Source organism: Apostichopus japonicus, chromosome 20 (genome assembly GCF_037975245.1).
Source record: "Apostichopus japonicus isolate 1M-3 chromosome 20, ASM3797524v1, whole genome shotgun sequence".
NCBI classification, from domain to species: Eukaryota; Metazoa; Echinodermata; class Holothuroidea; order Aspidochirotida; family Stichopodidae; genus Apostichopus; species Apostichopus japonicus.
In genome coordinates, this window is record NC_092580.1 from 5588218 (window position 1) to 5606310 (window position 18093).

The following is an 18093-nucleotide window of genomic DNA, read 5'->3' on the forward strand; positions in this document are numbered from 1 at the left end:
GATTCGTGAGGAGATAGATGATGCAAGTCTCACGTTGAATGGAAGAGTCTAAAACACATATTAATATATATATATATTTTATGATATATATCAATTTAATATGTAATCTGAACAAGATTTGAATGCTAGTACCTCTCTGTTGATGTTTCATGCTACGATGTAAGCTAGGGGCAAATTTTTACGGATTTTGACTGGTTGTCCATCTGACAACCCGGCCTACTAGTTTGTATGTCAAGAAAATTATAAAAATATCAAAATAAGAATCACTAATATATTCACTGTAGGAGAGATTGATTAGACCATTGATTAGATTAGATTAATCAAAACTAATTGGTTGGAATTAAACAGGACTATAGCTGAGCCTTTCATTTATATATTTGATTGATTCCTAGAGCTACAGTATGATGTGTCAACTGTTTTTAACAAATTATTCTTATTTTTCAAATTGGGGGCCTGGGGGGGGGGGGATGTGGGGTGAAGAAATACATTATCAATGAATTTGGACAAAACAAATTCTAAGATGCCAATCAGGATGCTCATTATGGATTCCAAGGGCTCAGGTAAACTCTTCAATGAAGTGGCAGGGTTTGGGATTGTAAGTGTTTCACATAATAAAACGATTTTCAAAATGTTTCCTTGTGCTTTATTTCAAATTGTGAGTGTTCTGATTTTGGCCAAAAATGAGAAATAAAATCTTGATGCTTTGGCCAGACAAAATCATTAAATTTTGAAAGAAAAAAAATGTTTTCAAATGCCAGTCAGGATGCTCATTATGGATTCCAAGAGCTCGGGTATACTCTTCAATGAAGGTAAGTGTCAGTCTATGGAACACTAATAAAATGATTTTTAAATGTGTCTTTGTACTTTCTTTAAATTGAGAACGAATAATCTCATTATTGCTTAATTAGAAGGACACCCTCTATACAGTGTAGAAAAAACTTAAAAAAATTGTTCAAAAAAAAAAAAGAGAGAATTGATAAGGCTGTAAGCCATACAAAATCCCAAAAATTTTGACCAAAAAAAAAAGTTCTCAAATGCCAGTCGGGATGCTCATTATGGATACCAAGAGACCAGATATGCTTCTCTCTGAAGTTAAAAGTGGAAGTCTATGAAATTTTTAGCCTATTAAAATGATTCTCAAAATGTTTCATTATAAATTCTCTCAAATTGAGAATGAATAATATCACTGTTGCTTTATAAGAAGGACACCCTCTATCTAATGCATATGCATGGGAAGAACTATAAAGGTCATGATTTTGGCCCCCCCCCAAAAAAAAAACTCATAAGGCTATAAGCCATACAAAATCATTAAATTTTGGAAACAAAAAAAAAAGTTCTCAAATGCCAGTCAGGATGCTCATTATGGATTCCCAGAGCCCAGATATGCTTCTCTCTGAAGTTAAAAGTGGAAGTCTATGAAATTTTTAGCCTATTAAAATGATTCTCAAAATGTTTCATTATAAATTCTCTCAAATTGAGGATGAATAATATCACTGTTGCTTTATAAGAAGGACACCCTCTATCTAATGCATATGCATGGAAGAACTATAAAGGTCATGATTTTGGCCCAAAAAAAACTCATAAGGCTATAAGCCATACAAAATCATTAAATTTTGGAAACAAAAAAAAGTTCTCAAATACCAGTCAGGATGCTCATTATGGATTCCCAGAGCCCAGATATGCTTCTCTCTGAAGTTAAAAGTGGTAGTTTATGGAATTTTTAGCCTATTAAAATGATTCTCAAAATGTTTCATTATAAATTCTCTCAAATTGAGAATGAATAATATCATTGTAGCTTTATAAGAAGGACACCCTCCATCCAATGCATATGTGTGGAAAGAACTAAAAGGGTCGTGATTTTTACCTCCCCCCTCCCAAAAGTAAGGCTTTGGCCATACAAACTCATTAAATTCAGACAAAAAAAAGTTCTCAAATGCCAGTCAGGATGCTCATTATGGTTTCCCAGAGCCCAGTTATGCTTCTCTCTGAAGTTAAAAGTGGTAGTTTATGGAATTTTTAGCATATTAAAATGATTCTCAAAATGTTTCATTATAAATTCTCTCAAATTGAGAATGAATAATATCATTGTTGCTTAATCAGAAGGACACCCTCCATCCAATGCATATGTGTGGAAAGAACTAAAAGGGTCATGATTTTTACCTCCCCCCCTCCCCAAAGTAAGGCTTTGGCCATACAAACTCATTAAATTCAGACAAAGAAAAGTTCTCAAATGCCAGTCAGGATGCTCATTATGGATTCCCAGAGCTCAGATATGCTTCTCTCTGAAGTTAAAAGTGGTAGTTTATGGAATTTTTAGCATATTAAAATGATTCTCAAAATGTTTCATTATAAATTCTCTCAAATTGAGAATGAATAATATCATTGTTGCTTAATCAGAAGGACACCCTCCATCCAATGCATATGTGTGGAAAGAACTAAAAGGGTCGTGATTTTTACCTCCCCCCTACCCAATGTAAGGCTTTGGCCATACAAACTCAATAAATTCAGACAAAAAAAGTTCTCAATGCCAGTCAGGATGCTCATTATGGATTCCCAGAGCCCAGATATGCTTCTCTCTGAAGTTATAAGTGGTAGCATATGGAATTTTTAGCATATTAAAATGATTCTCAAAATGTTTCATTATAAATTCTCTCAAACTGAGAATGAATTATATCATTGTTGCTTTATAAGAAGGACACCCTCTATCCAATGCATATGTGTGGAAAGAATTCAAAAGGTCATGATTTTTGACCCCCCTCTCCCCCTCCCCCAAAAATCAAGGCTTTAGCCATACAAACTCATCAAATTCAGACATAAAAAAAGTTCTCAAATGCCAGTCGGGATGCTCATTAATGCTCCAAGAGCCCAGATATGCTTCTCTCTAAAGTTAAAAGTGGTAATCTTTGGAATATTTAGCCTATTAAAATGATTTTCAAAATGTTTCATTTATAAATTCTCTCAAATTAAGAATAATATCATTGCTGCTTAATAAGAACGACACCCTCTATCTAATGCACATGTGTGGAAAGAATTAAATAGGTCATGATGTGGGCCATACGGCTGCAACTTTACAAATTTAGTGAATTTGGAGAACGAAAGTTCTCAAATGCCAGTCAGGATGGTTATAATTGATTCCAAGAGCTCAAGTTTACTCTTCCATGAAGTTTAGTGGCAGTCTATGGAATTTATACCATAAAATGATTCTAAAAATGGGTCCTTGTAACTTTTAGTCAAACTATAGAGAGAATATCATTATTGTTGAATTAAGAAGGACACCCAATTAGTTCTCAATTGACAGTCAGCATGCTCCCTATGTTTTCATACAGAGCTCAGAAATATGCTTTACTATGCAGTTTTTATGTTTTTTTAGAATTTCTTTCAAGGTGGGAATGGTTCTTTTCATTCCATCTATTTTTGTAAATGAAATTAGAAAATCAGAAATTTGCTTTTCTATCCAGATAAAAGTGGTAGTCTATGGAATTTTTAAGCCTCAAGATAACATAACAATTTTCAAAGTGTTTTAGAATAACCTTCTTTTATCCTGGGAATGAATAATACATTATTACATAATTCAAAAAGACACCCTCCATCCTATGCATATACTTAAAAGGTCATGATTATGGTAAAATATAGTTATTTTTAAAGGGTTAAAAATTCCCAATAAACCACTTTAAACTGATCCTAGACAAGCATATCTGGTAACTCATCATGAGCATTCTATCTGACATTTGAAAGGTGTTTTTTTTTTCCAACCGAATTTAGGGTTCTATTTATAATCGTTTAGCATTGGGTGTTTATTACTATCTGTTTTAGGCTTTTACAATAATTGTCTTACTGTACTATTGTTTCTCATACTTATTTATATTTATAAACATAGACTATGATTTAATCTTTTGTGCATTTTGTTAAGTTTTTAAAATTATTTTACTATTTACATACTTCTGAAATTGTTTTGGACTGTATGCATTCAGGTTGTATTTTTTTTATTATCGTTTAGTACGAGTGTTTTTTATATTGTTGGGCTTTTACATTTTTTGCCTTATTGGTTCTATATATTTAATATTTAGGTTTTTGTTACTATTTGTTTTTAGGTTTTACATTTGCAAAGCGCTTTGAGCAGTGTTGCTGATTATGCGCTTAAAATATTACTTATTATTATTAATATTATTGACTGATGATTTTTTTGTTTTAGCTTTTGGTTAAAATCACAGTCTTTTTTTAATTCTTTCCAAAATTATGGTTAGGATGGAAGTTGTCCTACTGCATTAAGTTCAAATAATATGCTACATTCTCGATTTGAAAGGAAGTGAAATGAAACATTCTGATAATTATTTTAATATTTAGAGGTTTAACAGTCCATAGACTTCAACTGTTAGTTTCAGTATAAAGCATATTTCTGAGCTCTGGGAATTTATAATGAGCATCCTGAATGGCATTTGAGAACCTTTGTTGTTTGTCCCAATTTAATGATTTTTGCATGGCTGAAACCTAATGATTTTTTTGTGGCAAATCATGCCTTCCTATTTCTTCCACAAGCAACAATGATATAATAAATTCCTAATTTGAAAAAAGTTATAACAAAACATTTTAAAAATCATTTTAATATTTAGCGGCTCTAAGTTCCATAGACTAACTATTTAACTTGGAATCCATAATGAACATCCTTACTGGCATTTGACAACTTTCTATTTTTTTTGGGTCCATATTTAACAGTTTTGTAGGCTGAAACCTTATAATTTTGTTTTATTTTTTGGCCCAAAAAAATGAACTTTTAAGTTGAGGGTATCCTTCTGAATTAAGCAACAATTATATCAATTCCTAATTTGAAAGAAGTTATAATATAACATTTTAAAAAATCATTTTAATATTTAGAGGCTTTTGGTTCCATAGACTAACACTTTAACGTCAGAACTTTCTATTTTTGTTTGTCCAACTTTAACAGTTTTGTTACTCTAAAACCATAAAATTATTTTAATACTATAAGAGGCCTAGCTCTGAGAATCCATAATGAGCATCCTGACTGGCATTTGAGAAATTGTTATTTGGTCCAAATTAAATAAGTTTGTCAAATTAAATTTAAGTTAAATTTAAATTAACTAAGTTATGATTTTCTTTAGCTAAACCATGACCTTTTTAAGTATTTCCACAATGATGCATAGGATGGTGTGTGTCTTTCTGAATTAAGCAACAATCATATAATACAATCCAAATTTGAAAGAAATTATTATGACCAATTTTGAAAATCATTTTATGCACAATTCTGAGCTTTGAGATGCCATTATGAGTATCCTGACTTCTGTCCAAATTGAATGATTGAATGATTTTTGATAATATTTGAAAACAATCATGACCTTTTAAGGCCTTTCCAAAATTACGCATAGAATGGAGGGTGTTCTTCAGCAAAAAGCAACAATGGCATTTGAAAACTTCTGCCAAATTGAAAGTTTTGTAGGGCCATATATAGCCTATGACTTTTTTTTTTAATTCTTTAGCAAAAATCATGACTGTTTTAATTCTTTCCAAAATTATGCATAGAATGTCTTTTATTCTCAATTATCAGGTCTGGATGCTCTTTATGGATTCCTAGAGCCCTGGTTTGCATTTATTTTAGTGGTAGTCCCTAATTATCAAAATGATTTCATATAACACAAAATCATTCAATTTAGATTCTCAGCACCAAGAATTTTATGCTTTTCTCTGAAGCTAAAAGTGGCATGTTAAGATGGTTAAAACTCCATTTTTTCTGTGGCTAAAATTCTGACCTTTTTTTAATTCTTTCTAATATTATACCTAGATTGGAAGTTGTCATTCTGATTTAAGTTATTATTACTTCTGAATTATTACTTCTGACTTATTACGTCTGAGTACTTATTACTTCTGAGTTATTATTACTTCTGAATTAAGTAATATGATCTGTTCCCACATTGATAGAAGTTAAAATCACTTTAATGTTTAGAGGGTAAAACTTCTAAAGACTACCACCTTTAACTCCATTTTTCTTTCTGTGGCTACAATCGTGACCTATTTTTAATTCTTTCTAATATTATACCTAGATTGGAAGTTGTCATTCTGAATTATATTAGATGAATATGATCTGTTCCTACCTTGAAAGAAGTTATAGACATTTTTTTGGGGAAAATCACTTTAATGTTTAGAAGGTTAACTTTCAGAGAAAAGAACATTTCTGGGCTCTGTGAATCTATTTTAGAACTTTCATATTTTGTTTAAACTATAATGATATTGTACATGCTTATAAATACCTTATTTTGTTTGCCTTATGATGATTTTTTATTATTTGCCAAAGTAATGACCTGTTTCTAAAATGATTTGATCCCAATTATTTAGTATGTAATGGGCAATAGCCTTGTGATTCAATTTGTTTTTGGACACACTCATTTTATCTTTTCATTTTAACTCATTACATGTTTCTGCATTTGAAAACTTTCGTTTTGGTCCAAATTTAATAATTTTGTAAGGCTAAAACCTTATGATTTTTATCATTTTTGGCCAAAGTCATAACCATTTAATTTTTTTCCACTATTACGCATGAAATGGAGGGTTTCCTTCTGTGTTAGGCAACAATGGATACAATCAATTCCAAATTTGAAAGAAGTTATAATCAAACATGTTAAAAATCATTTTAAATATTTAGAGGCTTTAAGTTCCATAGACTAACACTTTTTACTTCAGAGAAAAGCAAATTTCTGGTCTCTGGGAATCCATAATGAGCATCCTGACTGGCATATGAGAACTTTTTTATATTTGTCCCAATTTAATGTTTTGTAATGCTAAAGCTTAATGATTTTTGTTTTACTTTTTACCAAAATCATGACCTTTTAAGTTGTTCCACAAATATATGCATATGATTTAGGGTGTCCTCCTAAATTCAGCACCAATGATATCATTAATTCCCAATGTAACAGAAGTTATGAAAAACATTTTGAAAATCATTTTAATAAGCATAAAAATCCAAACATTACCACTTTTAACCTTCAGAGAAAAGTATGTTTCCAAGCTCAGGGAATCGGTAATGAGCATCCTGACTGGCATTTGAGAACATTTTGTTTGTTCAAGTTAATTGATTTAGTAAGACTATTCATATCGCCCTACAAATTTTTTAATTTTCCACCAAAACAAAATATCATGACCATTTTCATTCTTTCCACAATGATGCGTAAGTGACAAAGGCTGTCCCTCCTAAACTAAGCAACAATGATATAATACATTCCCAATGTGAAAGAAGTAATTATGAAACATTTTGAAAATCATTTTAATAAGCATAAAAATCCATACACTACCACTTTTAACTTCAGAGAAAGTATGTTTCCAAGCTCTGGTTCCGTAATGGGCATCCTGAGTGGCATTGGAGAACTTGTTGAGTTTTTGGCCCCAATTTAGATATCATGAACAGTTTAATTCTTTCCACGGTGATGCATTAGATGGAAGGTGTCCTTCTGAAGGAAGCAATATGATATAAAACATTCCCAATGTGAAAGGAATTTTTAGAAACATTTTGAAAATCATTTTAATAAGCATAAAAATCCATTCACTTAACACTTTTAACTTCAGAGAATAGCATATTTTTGAGCATCCTGACTGGCATTTGAAAACTTTTTTTTTGTCCAAAATTTAACAGTTTTGTAAGGCCTTGTAAGCCTTACAAGTTTTTTTTTTTTTGTGGCCACAATCATGACCTTTAAGTTTTTCCACAATAATGCATAGGATGGAGGGTGTCCTTCTGTATAAAGCAACAATGATATAATACACTCCCAAGAAGTAATTATGAAACATTTTGAAAATCATTTAATAAGCATGAAATTCCATACACTACCACTTTTAACTTCAGAGAAAAGTATGTTTCCAAGCTCTGGTTCCGTAATGGGCATCCTGAGTGGCATTGGAGAACTTGTTGAGATTTTGGCCCCAATTTAGATATCATGAACAGTTTAATTCTTTCCACGGTGATGCATTAGATGGAAGGTGTCCTTCTGAAGGAAGCAATATGATATAAAACATTCCCAATGTGAGCGGAATTTTTAGAAACATTTTGAAAATCATTTTAACAAGCATAAAAATCCATACACTACCACTTTTAACTTCAGAGAATAGCATATTTTTGAGCTCTGGGAATCCATAATGAGCATCCTGACTGGCATTTGAGAACTTTTTTTTTGTCCAAAATTTAACAGTTTTGTAAGGCCTTGTAAACCTTACAAGTTTTTTTTTTTTTGCGGCCAAAATCATGACCTTTAAGTTTTTCCACAATAATGCATAGGATGGAGGGTGTCCTTCTGTATAGAGCAACAATGATATTATACATTCCCAATGTGAAAGAAGTTATAATGAAACATTTTAAAAATCATTTCAATAAGCATAAAAATCCATAGACTAAACACATTTTAACTTCAAAAAGAAGCATATTTCTGAGCTCTGGGAATCCATAATTAGCATCCTGACTGGCATTTGAGAACTTTCTTTTTTTGTCCAAAATTTAACGAATTTGTATGGCTATAAACCTTATGAGTTTTTTTTTTTGTGACCAAAATCATAACCTTTTTAGTTCTTTCCACACATATGCATTAGATAGAGGGTGTCCTTCTGAATTAAGCAACAATAATATCATACATTCCCAATGTGAAAGAAGTTATAATGAAACATTTTAAAAATCATTTCAATAAGCATAATAATCCATAGACTAACACATTTTAACTTCAGAGAGAAGCATATTTCTGAGCTCTGTGAATCTATAATGAGCATCTTGACTGGCATTTGAGAACTTTTTTTTTGGTCCAAATTTAACGAATTTGTATGGCTATAAACCTTATGAGTTTTTTTTTTTGTGACCAAAATCATAACCATTTAAGTTCTTTCTACACATATGTATTAGATAGAGGGTGTCCTTTTGAATTAAGCAACAGTGATATCATACATTCCCAATGTGAAAGAAGTTATGATAAAACATTTTGAAAATCATTTTCATAAGCATAAAAATCCATAGACTAACACATTTTAACTTCAGAGAGAAGCATATTTCTGAGCTCTGGGAATCTAGTAGGCATCCTGACTAGCATTTGAGAACTTTCTATTTTTGTTTGTCCAAATTTAACAATTTTGTAGTGCTAAAACCTTACATTTTTTTGGCCAAAAATCATGACCTTTTTAAGTTTACCTACAATTATACATTAGATAGAAGGTGTTCTTCTGAATTAAGCAACAATGATATCACCAATTCCTATTTTGAAAGAAGTTATAATAAAACATTTTGAAAATCATTTCAATAAGCATAAAAATACATAGACTAACACATTTTAACTTCAGAGAGAAGGATATTTCTGAGCTATGGGAATCTATAATGAGCATTCTGACTGGCATTTGAGAACCTTTTTTTGTCCAAATTTTAACAATTTTGTAGGGCTAAAACCTTATCATTTTGTTTAATTTTTTGCCAAAAATCATGACCTTTTTAAGTTTTACCACAATTATACATAATATAGAGGGTGTCCTTCTAAATTAAGCAACAATGATAAAATTAATTCCTAATTTAAAAGAAGTTACAACAAAACATTTTAAAAATCATGCTTTAAGTTCCATAGACTAACACATTTTAGAAGGAAAGCATATTTCTGAGCTCTAGGAATCCATAATGAGCATCCTGACTGGCATTTGAGAACTTTCTATATCTGTTTGTTCAAATTTAACAATTTTGTAAGGCTAAAACCTTATAATTTTGTTTTAAGTTTTGCCAAAACTATTGACCTTTTAGGTTTTTCCACAATTATGCATCATATAGAGGGTGTCCTTCTAAATAATGCATCAATTATAAAATCAATTCCAAATTTGAAAGAGATATAATAAAACATTTTAAAAATCATTTAAATATTTAGAGGCTTTAAGTTCCATAGACTAACACATTTCAGAAGAAAAGCATATTTTTGAGCTCTAGGGATCCATAATGAGCATCCTGACTGGTATTTGAGAACTTTCTCTTTTGTTTGTCCCAATTTAACAATTTAAAGTTAGGTATATCTGAGCTTTTGAAATCAACATTTTAGCACCCTGACTTAATATTTGAGTCCTTTATTAAAAACCTTCCATATACTATTGTAAGTCCTTAGTCATTATGATTTTTTTTCTAGAATCACAATTTTTTTAAATTGTTCCCAAAGTGATGCATAGGATGCCCTGTTGATTATAAATATGCAAAGGGTTCAAATAAATTCAGTGTTATTTAAAGCTATATCATAATTTGAGGCTTAATATTTCATAGAACCCCACTTTTAACTCAAGAATAAACCAGACCCTAGTTTGGTGGGAATTCCTAGTTCCTAAACTGTTTAATTTTTGCTAAATTTAAGGTTTGCATAACCTGTCATAATTTTTTCAATTTTCAGCAACAAAGCACTAATTCCTCTTGCTTAAAAAAAAAAACATGCCATCATTTGATGATGACGTTATATTGCCCCTAATGTTAATTATTATGACCAAAAAATAAAAAATAAATAAATAAATAAATAAATAAATAATTAAAATAAAAAAATAGTAATAATAATATTTGACTTATATATAGCGCTTATATACCAGCAATAGGTCTCAAAGCACTTTACAGAAGATATGTTACCCCTGGTCAATGATAACCTGTCCCAGAGACAATCCCTCCAGGCGGCTGCAGTTATATACTGCGCCCAATGACAAGTTACCTCACAGGTACCCATTTAACCCCTGGGTGGAGAGAGGCAATGGAGATAAAGCATCTTGCCCAAGGACACAACGTAATGGACTAGGAAGGAGTCGAACCAGCAATCCTTGGATCACAAGTCCGACGCCTAAACCAATCGTCCACAACACTCTCTAAGGTTTTGAACACACAGGTTTTAAAACAGACCCACAGAATATTTCACTTTTATATAGCGCTTATACCAGTAATAGGTCTCAAAGCACTTTACAGAAGATATGTTACCCCTGGTCAATGATAACCTGTCCCAGAGACAATCCCTCCAGGCGGCTGCAGTTATATACTGCGCCCAATGACAAGTTACCTCACAGGTACCCATTTAACCCCTGGGTGGAGAGAGGCAATTGAAATAAAGCATCTTGCCCAAGGACACAACGTAATGGACTAGGCAGGAGTCGAACCAGCAATCCTTGGATCACAAGTCCGACGCCTTAGCCAATGGTCCACAACACTCTCTAAGTTTTTGAACACGCAGGTTTTGAAACAGACCCACAGAAAATATTTATCTTTTATATAGCGCTTATACCAGCAATAGGTCTCAAAGCACTTTACAGAAGATATGTTACCCCTGGTCAATGATAACCTGTCCCAGAGACAATCCCTCCAGGCGGCTGCAGTTATATACTGCGCCCAATGACAAGTTACCTCACAGGTACCCATTTAACCCCTGGGTGGAGAGAGGCAATTGAGATAAAGCATCTTGCCCAAGGACACAACGTAATGGACTAGGCAGGAGTCGAATCAGCAATCCTTGGATCACAAGTCCGACGCCTTAGCCAATAGTCCACAACACTCTCTAAAGGTTTTGAACATGCAGTTTTGAATTAGACCCACAGAATATTTCACTTTTACATAGCACTTTATACCAGCAATAGGTCTCAAAGCACTTTACAGAAGATATGTTACCCCTGGTCAATGATAACCTGTCCCAGAGACAATCCCTCCAGGCGGCTGCAGTTATATACTGCGCCCAATGACAAGTTACCTCACAGGTACCCATTTAACCCCTGGGTGGAGAGAGGCAATGGAGATAAAGCATCTTGCCCAAGGACACAACGTAATGGACTAGGAAGGAGTCGAACCAGCAATCCTTGGATCACAAGTCCGACGCCTAAACCAATCGTCCACAACACTCTCTAAGGTTTTGAACACACAGGTTTTAAAACAGACCCACAGAATATTTCACTTTTATATAGCGCTTATACCAGTAATAGGTCTCAAAGCACTTTACAGAAGATATGTTACCCCTGGTCAATGATAACCTGTCCCAGAGACAATCCCTCCAGGCGGCTGCAGTTATATACTGCGCCCAATGACAAGTTACCTCACAGGTACCCATTTAACCCCTGGGTGGAGAGAGGCAATTGAAATAAAGCATCTTGCCCAAGGACACAACGTAATGGACTAGGCAGGAGTCGAACCAGCAATCCTTGGATCACAAGTCCGACGCCTTAGCCAATGGTCCACAACACTCTCTAAGTTTTTGAACACGCAGGTTTTGAAACAGACCCACAGAAAATATTTATCTTTTATATAGCGCTTATACCAGCAATAGGTCTCAAAGCACTTTACAGAAGATATGTTACCCCTGGTCAATGATAACCTGTCCCAGAGACAATCCCTCCAGGCGGCTGCAGTTATATACTGCGCCCAATGACAAGTTACCTCACAGGTACCCATTTAACCCCTGGGTGGAGAGAGGCAATTGAGATAAAGCATCTTGCCCAAGGACACAACGTAATGGACTAGGCAGGAGTCGAATCAGCAATCCTTGGATCACAAGTCCGACGCCTTAGCCAATAGTCCACAACACTCTCTAAAGGTTTTGAACATGCAGTTTTGAATTAGACCCACAGAATATTTCACTTTTACATAGCACTTTATACCAGCAATAGGTCTCAAAGCACTTTACAGAAGATATGTTACCCCTGGTCAATGATAACCTGTCCCAGAGACAATCCCTCCAGGCGGCTGCAGTTATATACTGCGCCCAATGACAAGTTACCTCACAGGTACCCATTTAACCCCTGGGTGGAGGGAGGCAATTGAGATAAAGCATTTTGCCCAAGGACACAACCTAATGGACTAGGCAGGAGTCGAACCAGCAGTCCATGGATCACAAGTCTGACACCAGAGCCAATCGTCCACAACACTCTCTAAGGTTTTGAACATGCAGGTTTTGAACAGACCCACAATATATTTCACATTTATATAGCGCTTTTTACCAGCAATAGGTGTCAAAGCCCTTTTACAGAAGATATGTTACCCCTGGTCATTGATAACCTGTCCCAGAGACAATCCCTCCAGGCGGCTGCAGTTATATACTGCGCCCAATGACAAGTTACCTCACAGGTACCCATTTAACCTCTGGGTGAGAGAGGCAATTGAGATAAAGCATCTTGCCCAAGGACACAACGTAATGGACTAGGCAGGAGTCGAACCAGCAATCCTTGGATCACAAGTCCGACGCCTTAGCCAATCGTCCACAACACTCTCTAAGGTTTTGAACACGCGGGTTTGAAACAGACCCACCGTAACTGCTTTTACCACTTCTTTGCCATACTCAGGCGCGTAGCCAGGAATTTGCCAAGGGAGGGGCGAACCTGTAGGCAAACATCTTAGCTTAGCACCATCACGAGTTGGCACGAAGCGTACAAGAAAACTTTGGCCGAAAATGCCTCCCAGATCGCTGGAAATGGCACTTCCCAGGCCTTGTAAGTTGCATTTAAGCATTTTCTATTTTGAATTACTAGGGATATCATAAAAATATACAAAAAAAAATATGCTCAAGGCGGGGGGGGCGGTCACCCCTTTGGCCCCCCCCTTGGCTACGCGCCTGGACATACGTATACACAACCTTTACCATAGTTCATGGCCTCAGGGGCCGTCCATTTGATTGGTATCTGTCTCATGTTGTTGCTGTCGATCTGATATTCCCCTTCTTCTCTCGACATTCCAAAATCGCTGATCTTCAGAATATTCTTCGTGCCGACCAGACAATTCCTTGCTGCCAGGTCTCTGTCAATGAGGTGAAAGCATGACCATGAGTTTTACAGAGGTATACTGTGGGAGCATGGCAGTGACCATATATCAATCTACTAGATCTGCTGTAATATACAGAGCATTTGGCATCTCACGTTATTGAACCCCTCCCAAAAAATTTCTCCCTACCTTGAGGTTTCATTCATTAATGTTGCCGCATTTTTGATAATGTTAACATCATTTCAGTTCCACAGATTGTTTTATTCTAACATTCGTGTAGATGGATAGGAGATCAATGGTGTGAGGTGTGGAGGGGGGGGGTGCATGATGGTGGTGAGGTTCTATCTGTTAACAGAAAGTTACTTATCACTACAATTTACTGGCAGCATTCTACAATTACAACCATCAAGAGCAAAATGTCTAATTTCTAAAAGGAGTGGGAATGTCCCATTCTCCTTATTTGGTTAAGTAATGAGAATTTTCTTTAATTAGTATCCAGTTTTGACATTTTCCCTTTGAAAGCAGATATCACACAAAGTTTTAAATAGACACGAGTCCTGATTACTTATCTGAGTTCTTCTTGTTTGTTCCTCAACAAATACATACTAACATACATGTATACCCATGCCTACATCCATAAACCCACACACATACACATGTTTATTAATCCCAGGACAATTTCTAGTTTACCTGTGAATACAACTTTTGCCCTCCAAGTAAGCCATCCCTGATGCTGCGTCTTCACTCATTTTAATCCTCTCGGGGACACTCAAGGTCTTGCTGTCATCTCGAAGCAACTTCAAAAGATCTCCTCCTGCAAAGGTGACAGAGAAGCAAACATCAGTAAAATCAATCTTTTTAAACAATTTACTGATTTCATCTCATAAATCTATTGTTGTTTAGTCTGTTTTGGGTGTATTAATTATGACACAAGCCTAAACGTACGCGAATAAAGTTCCTCTGTTCATGGTACATGTTGCACATCAGTGTAAAGCAAGCCAAAAACTAATAAAAGAGCTTATATATAATTGCAATCTTCTCTGAATGTGTAACCAGAAATACATCGTACAAAACTTAAATTTCTAGAAAATGTCACAGTATATTTAGAAAGATATTTATAAGGATATTTATGATATAAGGATATATATGGACAATATAAGGATATTTATAATATTTATAAGCCGGTCAAAATAGATTACATTCAATCAACCAATACATCTCCAGTTAGGTGCATAGATCTTTTGCCCCCCCTAATCTAACTAATTTGATAGCTGTCACAGAAAATTAAAGAACCGGTGTCAAATCAATTTTTTTTCTGGTTTTTGACCTTGTACAAGCTCCATGACGATGTAGATTGGATGTCTGTCTGTTGCCATGCTGATAAGTTTGACGATGTTGGGATGGTTGTAATTCTTGAGGATGTAGGCCTCTGAGAGGAACTTCCTTCTCGTTGCAGCATCTACTGTGGCCTTGCACGTCTTGACGGCGACAGGTTTATTCTTAAATGTCGCTTTGTGGACGTCACCGAAATGTCCCTGCACGTACACAAGAAAAAGGATGCTTATGAAACTAAAAGAACAATGCAGTCAACAAACCCACCCCCTCACCCACCCCACCCCCATTTTCATTTTTTTAATATTTTATTTCACTGGGGGTGCAATAGAGAAGAGTTACAACCATATTGGATGTAATTAATACAGTTCTAACAAGATATTCATATAAAAATTCACTTTTTTTCTTCTTTTTTTTCACCTTAAATAAAGAATGCAGCAGTAGTATAGACAAGGAGATGTCACATGCGAGGTCATGTGATATGTCACATGAGAGCTCACAATATATGTCACATGAGAGGCAACCAGTGGCTTAATCAACCTTAAAACAGTAATTTTTCATTGCCTACAGCTGAAGGGGTATACACTAGAATTCAGCTAACATCTTACGTTAGCCCATGTACCAACAGTAAGAATCTCCCCAACTAACTCAACATTAGTGCACACACATACTGTGTTGATAGGAATAGACTGGAGTAAACAACATGACACATGTTGTGCACACAGGGTCATCCCTGTTAGCTTCAAATACAAGTCAATTGGCCAAAAAAATTACAAGGTTTCAGGGTCACTGGTACAAAGTGGGTAAATGTCAGTGAAATTAACTCATCTACCAATTAACTTTTCAATACCATTAAAGGCAATGAAGACTCGCCCCAAACAGCGTGCTGCCAACTGAAAAAGTTAACTCTCTGTTGCTTGCAAGTGACGTTTTGTTTGTGTTGCTTCAAAATGCAGACAGTAATGAAACGTGATACCTTGTTATCTTTAGCTGGACCTGAGATGTCCATCGCTGTATCGTTTGTACACTGTGCTGTGGGTATTGACCGCAGCTGTATGTACTGACTGTACACTTGTGTCTAATTTACTGACGGTAGCAAGCTGTATGTGTATTTGCTGGGATCGATGGTGGTGTGTAACACTTCTGTTACACCTCATTCGAAACTAGGTCAGATTACTGGCTTTAGACGTTTCTTTTTTTTTGCGGGAGTCTTCACAAACTTTAAAAGATTGAATCGTTGTGTCTTTCATGAAACTCACCTGTCCTAATTTGGTGTCCAGCAGGATGTCCTCGTGTCGAAGGTCGTGCTTGTCCCTGACCTTACTTATTGGATTTCTGATCATCTCGTTGGACGCTTTGGTCACCGGTGTTTGAGTTGACATGCGATGGTTCACCAGTTTCTGGATTGACCCAAAACTCCCTCCTTCCAATCGATACTGTAAAAAACCAGAACATTCAGACATCCAAAAAATTTGTGTGGAGGAGAAAAGTCAGGCTTAATGATATATCATATCAAACACACACAGTATGCCATTTCAATTTTATACATTGTCATATCGTAATGTGAGGGACGAAGGGGAAGGGGGGACCCAGATGTGTGAAAGGGGGGCCTTTGAGGACCCCTGGCCCCACCACTGCCTACAGAGGATGGTATTGTAACACCAAAATGTGTATTTTACATGGTGTTTTTACATGCTTTTATTTAAAAAATATTATGCTATTATACTAATATATAACATATAATATATATATGTTATGCTATTATTAAAATAAGAAGCACTATTGTAATAATAGCTATCAGCAAAAATAAGTCCCAAGATTGATTTGCTGTCATAGATAGGTTAACTCTCTGCAGGTTTAAATACTCGCAATGGACTCACCATGCTATTGTCTTGTTTCACGATCGGGAAGTGCCTCTGTTTATCCGCGGACCTGCAGGAGAGCACGTACTGGCCGGAGGCGTTGCTCTTGAATCTGACGATGAAGTCTCCCTCCTGTTTCAGCAGCTCTTCCATCTCTTGTCTCGGCAGGGCGCCGTGGTACCAGGCTTCATCCTCCAGGGGCACGTCCTTGTTGGAGCTAGGCTGTAGACACAAACATCTCTGCTGTAAGTTACTCAACATCAACAACATTCTGTTAAACAACAACTTTGGACGACAAAAAATATAACTGAACCTAACAGTAATAGGAGACTGACTTGACATAATGAAGTCAGACCATAGTTGGAGCACACTTCTCCCATCTCATGTTTGTTCAGCTGGAAGATTTCAATTATCATATGACTTGTGCACACTGTCACCTGACTAAGTACACTTGTCACCTGATTGAGTGCACACTGTCACCTGACTAAGTACACTTGTCACCTGATTGAGTGCACATATCATCTGACTGAGTGCACTTGTCACCTGATTGAGTGCACATATCACCTGACTGAGTGCACTTGTCACATGATTAAGTGCACATATCACCTGACTGAGTGCACTTGTCACCTGATTGAGTGCACTTATCACATGACTGAGTGCACTTGTCACATGACTTCAGTGCATGAGAATGGTCTACCCTTCACCCACCCCAGACCGAAATACTTGCTAACGTCACAGAACCTAAGCAGACTCAGAGATTGAAATAAGCCAAGACAATAGGATTAACTCATATCTCCCATTCTTGGTATCATTTAAATGTACTATGAATTAACCATTGTCCACAATTCTTCAATTATCGGCCAAATGCTTAACACGCTAAAATTGTTCAAAGTACTTCCCGAAAGTCTTTCATCCTTTCTACATCATACTGAGATGGGTGGGTGGGTGTTCAATTAGATAAATATGTCGCAGTGAGTTTATATGCTTTGTGGGTTGAAATAATATACTTCTCGTTATTTGACGTTTTAGTATGTGTAGGGGACACACTGATGACTATTAATATCAGTGGTTAATGATTTAATATTCACACACACTTATGACTTGTATAAACTACCTTCATACCTCTTTAATACTTAACACCCACGCATGTTTATGAGACTGATATTTTCACCGGTACATTAAAAC

The 18093-nt window shown here is 35.4% G+C and overlaps 1 protein-coding gene and 1 long non-coding RNA gene across 4 annotated transcripts in view; one reads left to right on the forward strand and one right to left on the reverse strand.

Annotated features, from left to right (window-relative positions):
• LOC139962119 (tyrosine-protein kinase Fer-like) overlaps nt 1–18093 on the reverse strand; it is a 55667-nt gene that overhangs the window by 3649 nt on the left and 33925 nt on the right. For all 3 annotated transcript variants that reach the window (XM_071962023.1, XM_071962024.1, XM_071962025.1), the window contains exons 4-8: nt 16927–17130; nt 16306–16482; nt 15042–15249; nt 14405–14528; nt 13596–13750 (exon numbers count right to left, since the gene is read on the reverse strand). In XM_071962023.1, the coding sequence (XP_071818124.1) occupies nt 13596–13750; nt 14405–14528; nt 15042–15249; nt 16306–16482; nt 16927–17130 (868 nt within the window). The remainder of the gene's footprint in view (nt 1–13595; nt 13751–14404; nt 14529–15041; nt 15250–16305; nt 16483–16926; nt 17131–18093) is intronic.
• Nucleotides 55–6534, forward strand: LOC139962123 (uncharacterized). Its single transcript, XR_011791153.1, has 2 exons — nt 55–1247; nt 1554–6534. It is a non-coding gene; the product is annotated as an uncharacterized lncRNA (long non-coding RNA).